The sequence below is a fragment of the Dipodomys ordii genome, unplaced genomic scaffold (genome assembly GCF_000151885.1).
Source record: "Dipodomys ordii isolate 6190 unplaced genomic scaffold, Dord_2.0 Scaffold202, whole genome shotgun sequence".
NCBI classification, from domain to species: domain Eukaryota; kingdom Metazoa; phylum Chordata; class Mammalia; order Rodentia; family Heteromyidae; genus Dipodomys; species Dipodomys ordii.
In genome coordinates this window covers 789076-794063 of record NW_012267418.1, presented here as the reverse complement: position 1 = coordinate 794063, position 4988 = coordinate 789076, and the positions used below count along the sequence as shown (strand labels likewise).

At 44.0% G+C, this 4988-nt stretch overlaps 2 protein-coding genes and 1 pseudogene across 3 annotated transcripts in view; 1 reads left to right on the top strand and 2 right to left on the bottom strand.

Moving 5' to 3' along the window:
* The window catches only part of LOC105999834 (HLA class II histocompatibility antigen, DR beta 4 chain-like), a 108616-nt gene that overhangs the window by 4487 nt on the left and 99141 nt on the right, over positions 1 to 4988 (bottom strand). The window lies entirely within an intron of this gene.
* LOC105999837 (HLA class II histocompatibility antigen, DRB1-10 beta chain-like) overlaps positions 1 to 4988 on the bottom strand; it is a 10067-nt gene that overhangs the window by 2215 nt on the left and 2864 nt on the right. Inside the window, exon 2 of the mRNA XM_013034967.1 lies at positions 3584 to 3850. Within this exon, the coding sequence (XP_012890421.1) occupies positions 3584 to 3850 (267 nt within the window). The remainder of the gene's footprint in view (positions 1 to 3583; positions 3851 to 4988) is intronic.
* LOC105999838 lies at positions 364 to 1036 on the top strand (annotated as a pseudogene).

Below are 4988 nucleotides of genomic sequence, written 5' to 3'. Positions count from 1 at the left end.
GCACACCAGGAGGTTGTGGTGCTGCAGGGGTTCAGTCTTTGTGGGGTACACGGTCACCATAGGTTTAACTGGGGAAGAAAAGGCAGAATAAGTCAGAAAGCAACAGAATCCTCCTTGGTTTACTGTCTTTCTGCCTCTGTCCAATTCCAGGTTGAAATCTCTGCTGGTGATACAAGTTAGAAGAAAAGGGGGAGATGGGGGAGGGGGAGCGGCGTGGCGGTTGCTTGGAGCCCGCTCGTTGGCTCCCCGAAGAGAGAGCGTGGACTGCTGGGCGCCCGTGGCCACCTTTTCGCCTTCCCGGGGAGATGTCCTTTGCTTCCCAGATGTAATGCACCTTAAGTTAATTCAAGAGTGAAATTGAGTCATACAGAGGTTAAATTGAAAATACCTTTTGGAAATAAATTACTGGATGCTGTCTGCTTGGTACCTAACAAAAGCTTATCATATGGGATAATTCTTACACATGAGGCATTGGGAGATATGAATCTTCCCCATTTGATGTCACTAGCATCTCATCTTGCAACTCACGGATTTTTTTTGCCTGAGATTTACCTGTAAAAGCCTTAATATTGTACATAGAATTAAAACATATAAAGCAGTTTTGAATTACCTAAAGAGCTCAGGAGAATACAAACTTGCAGGTGTATTCTTGGGAGGCCGTTCAATGGGCTCAGGAGCAGCTGCCTCTGTAATGTGTCATATTAAGCCAGAAGATGGTAATGATTTTGTTAGAGGTCTCATTTGTATTTCCTACTCACTACACCATCCCAAGCAGCAGCAAAAACTCAGAGATGAAGATCTCTTTCGTTTAAAAGATCCCGTACTCTTTGTGTCAGGCTCCGCAGATGAAATGTGTGAAAAGAATCTGTTGGAGAAAGTGGCACAGAAAATGAAAGCTCCCAACAAAATCCACTGGATTGAGAAGGCGAATCATTCCATGGCGGTGAAGGGACGGTCAACAAATGATGTTTTCAAAGGAATAAATACACAGATTTTGTTTTGGATCCAAGAAATCACTGGAATGGACAAGAAATGATTGTCCTCAGCTGAAAGCTATGAAAGTAAAAAGTTGAGTACAGATATTGTTCTTTATATCAAAGACCAGTATACCTCTCAGAATTATGGTGAGACATATTTCAGACTATTGTTGTTTAATGTTGTCCTATTTTTGAAACACATTTTAATTGTGAAATATCCTTTACAAAATGTCTTTTGAAAGCACTGTTATAGTTGTATGAAGATGATGTACAATATTGAAGGTGGTCTAAATATAATTTATTTTCTTTAGTACAGTTAAGTTTTGGAAAAAAAATTAAACATTTGAATTTTGTTAAAAAAAAGTTAGAAGAAAAGTACCAATCTGGGACAAGCAGGCTACAGGACTTGTAGATGGTTGGATGAATGTATAAAACTTGCCTGACTATGAAATGGGGGTAGGAGGCTACAAAAGAATGACCAAGTAAGAAAACAAAAGAATGAAGAGGAAGTGGCGCTGTGGCTCAAGTGGTAGAGTGCTAGCCTTGAGCTGAAGATATCAAGGACAGTGCCCAGGCCCAAAATTCAAACCCCAGGACTGACCAAAACCACACACACACACACACACACACACAAGAATGAAGAAATAAATATGGAGCTCTGACTTTCAGGAACAAAAAAGGAGAGCTGCTAATTAGAAGTCTGTCTTCAAGGACTCCAATCTTCTGGATTTAACCCAAGGCCAAGGTTTGGGTGGAGAAAGACAGTTGGGATGGGCTGATGAGCTGTCTTCCTAAGCATGTCTATGACACATGCTCTCTTTTCTGCCATATTTCTGAATGAGTATACTTTCCTATCACTTTTACTATGTTCACTGTCTTCTCTGGCTAGACGTAAGGACTGAGGTCACCTTACCTGCCCTAAATTTCAGGTGACATATTTGGTACATTGATGAAGAAGTTAGGGATTAAATATGTCTTTCTCTGGCTTGGAGTCACTGAAAGGTTTCTCTTTAAAATAAAGAATCAGCTAAGCAGGGTGCAGTTGGCTGCTGCCTGTAATCTTAGCTACTCAAGAGGCTAAAATCTGAAGATAACCATTAAAAGCCAGCCTGGGCACAAAAGTTCATGAGACTCTTAGCTCCAATATACTATTCAGAAAAAAGCCAGAATTGGGGCTGTGGCTCAGGTGATAGAGTGCAAGCCTAGAACACAAAGAGGCTCAGAGACAGCTCTCAGGACTTGAGTTTAAGACCCAGAACTGGAAAAAAGAAAGTGAATAGACCCCATTTCTAATCAGTGCCAGGTTGTGCTACTCACCTACGACCTAGAGACTCAGAGGACTGGGTACAATGACGTGAGCCCTTCAATACCAGTGAAGCAAGGAGACACGTGTAGAAGGGAGACAAATGAGACAGATGCAGATGGGAAAATTATATCTTTTAAAACAAATATCAATGGGGCTATGAAGGTGGCTCAGTGGTAGAGCGCTTGCCTTGCATGCCTGAGGCCCTGGGTTCGATTCCTCAGCATCACATAAGCAAAAAGAAAAAAGCCGGAAGTGGCACTGTGGCTCAAGTGGTAGAGCGCTAGCCTTGAGCTGAAGAGCTGAGGGACAGCGCCCAGGCCCAGAGTTCAGGCCCCACGACCGGACCCCCACCCCCAAAAATAAATAAAACAACTATCAAGATTGAGACTAAGAAGTTAAACCCAGGCAAGGAAAAAGCAGTTAAACTTCCTTACCATTCTATTCTGTCTCCTTTTAGATGCTGAGTTTAAGGATGAGAGAGACCTGAAACAGGCTACCTAAAACAGCTGCCATCTTGAATCTTGAATGCCCATTTCCTACATTGGTAGCAAGAAATGTGTCTCTTATTTTCAGTTTCTCCCTGCTTTCTCCCTGTTATGTTAAACATAAATCCTTGCTGAAACCTGCACCTTGTGAGACTCTCTTTGTTAAATACTCTTGAAGTGGGTCTCAAGGATCTTTGTTTTTGTTTTGTTTTGTTTTGATTTTTGGTTGTGGAGCTTGAACTCTGGGCCTGGGTGCCATCCCTCAGCTCTTCAGCTCAAGGCAAGCACTCTACCACTTGAGCCACAGCAACAGTTCCAGTTTTCTAGTGGTTTATAGGAGATAAGAGTCTCACTGACTTTCCTGCCAGGGCTGGCTTTGAACAGCAATCCTCAGGTCTCAGCCTCCTGAGTAGCTAAGATTATAGACATGCGCCACCGGCACCCAGCTGACTTTAGTTTTTTTGTGGAAACTGGAAAGGGGAAGCATTATCCATCATCTGATGACAGAATGATCACAGTCCAGGTTAGGCATAAAGTGAGATCCTAACTTTAAAATAACAGAGATCTGTCTCAAGTGCACCTGTCTTGCAAGCATGAACCCTTGAGTTCAAAGAGGACACCTAGGGATGAGAAAGGCTGCAGTAATTTCTTTTTTTGTATTTCCTTTTGTTCTGTTTTTGAGTCCAGTTCCTAGAGTTAGTTTTCTCATGCTGGGAGCAGAGATGGACACACACACACACACACACACACACACACAGGCACACGTGTGCACACCCACTTCCTCCTCTTTCCCAGGCCGCCTGCCTCGTGCTCACCTCTGCGCTGCACCGTGAAGGCCTCCGCAACCTCGTAGTTGTGTCTGCAGAACCTGTCCACCTCCGCCGCCATCTCCTCCAGGCTGGCCTTTTTGTTCCAGGTCTCAGCCTCGGGCTGCCCCAGCTCAGTCAAGGCTATGAACTTCCTGAGGCTGCTGTCAAAGCGCAGGTACTCTTCCTGGTTGTGGATGCGTCTCTCCATAAAGACCAATCGCTGTGTCCCGTTGAAGAAATGACACTCGCTCTTCGCTTGTAACAGGAAACGTGCTGCAGGGACAGGAGCGGTTACTGGCCTGGGTCTTGTTTATCTCTGACCACAGGATTCGGACTCCTCAAGAAACAGCTCCTCTCCAGGAGCCTAAAATGGTTGGACATAAGATGGAGATGACAGCGACCCCGGAGGACAGAGCCTCCAGGCTGCTGGGCAGGGAGGTGCAGTGTGGGCTAGAGATGAAGTAGGGCACCGTGGAGCAGGGCAGCCTTCAGGGCAGGGCTCCTGACACTTACCATGACCACCGAGAACAGAAGAGGCAGGCAGATCCTGAAATTTTCCACCCATTTCCCATAAAACGTGGGATATTCCTCCCCTCTCTCATTTCATCTTTTTTTGTGTGTGGCTTTTTGTTTGTTTGCGTATTGTCTAAACTAACAGCTCCTTCACCCTTCTAACTATTAAGCAAAATCTCAGGTATAATCTTACCCTTTTCCCATACTTTGTCGTTATTTGCATGGATCTTTGCATAATTTATGCAAAGTCCTGCTCCTCATTAGTCATCTGATATTTATCATTGTCTCTATAACAAGCCACAGGTTTGCCTTCCCCAGAGAATTTTGCTATGATCCTATATGGTCTCCCTACTTCCATATGTGAGCTCCAAGAACCCAATCTCACATATCAGCTAAAAAACTTTAAAATGCAATATGAATCGAAACGCCTTGAAATCACATAGTAGCTTAACAAATTTGTTTTCTTTGTGCTGATCCAACAGCTTGAATTCAGGCTCTGGATAGGGTCTTTTAGCTTTTTGGCTCAAAGGCTAGTGCTTTAACTAATTGAACTACAACTCCACTTGTAGCTTTTTGCTGGTAAATTGGAAATAAGAGTCTCACAGACTTTCCTGCCTGGGTTGGCATCAAACCAGGATCCTCACCTCTCAGCCTCTTGAGTATCTAGGATTACAGACATGAGCCAGTGTGCCCAACAAAATTCAAGTTTCTTACCCTGGCTCTCAGCGGTGTTGTATGATTACACTCCTGACCTCATGTCCATACCACCTCACCATCTGCCACCCTGTCTTACTTACTAATTAACCAAAATGAAGCCGTTCCAGGCTCCTGGCACTCCCTTAAACCCAGCACACATGTCTCAACATTTCTGGTTTTTCCCTATTTTCTTATTTTGTCT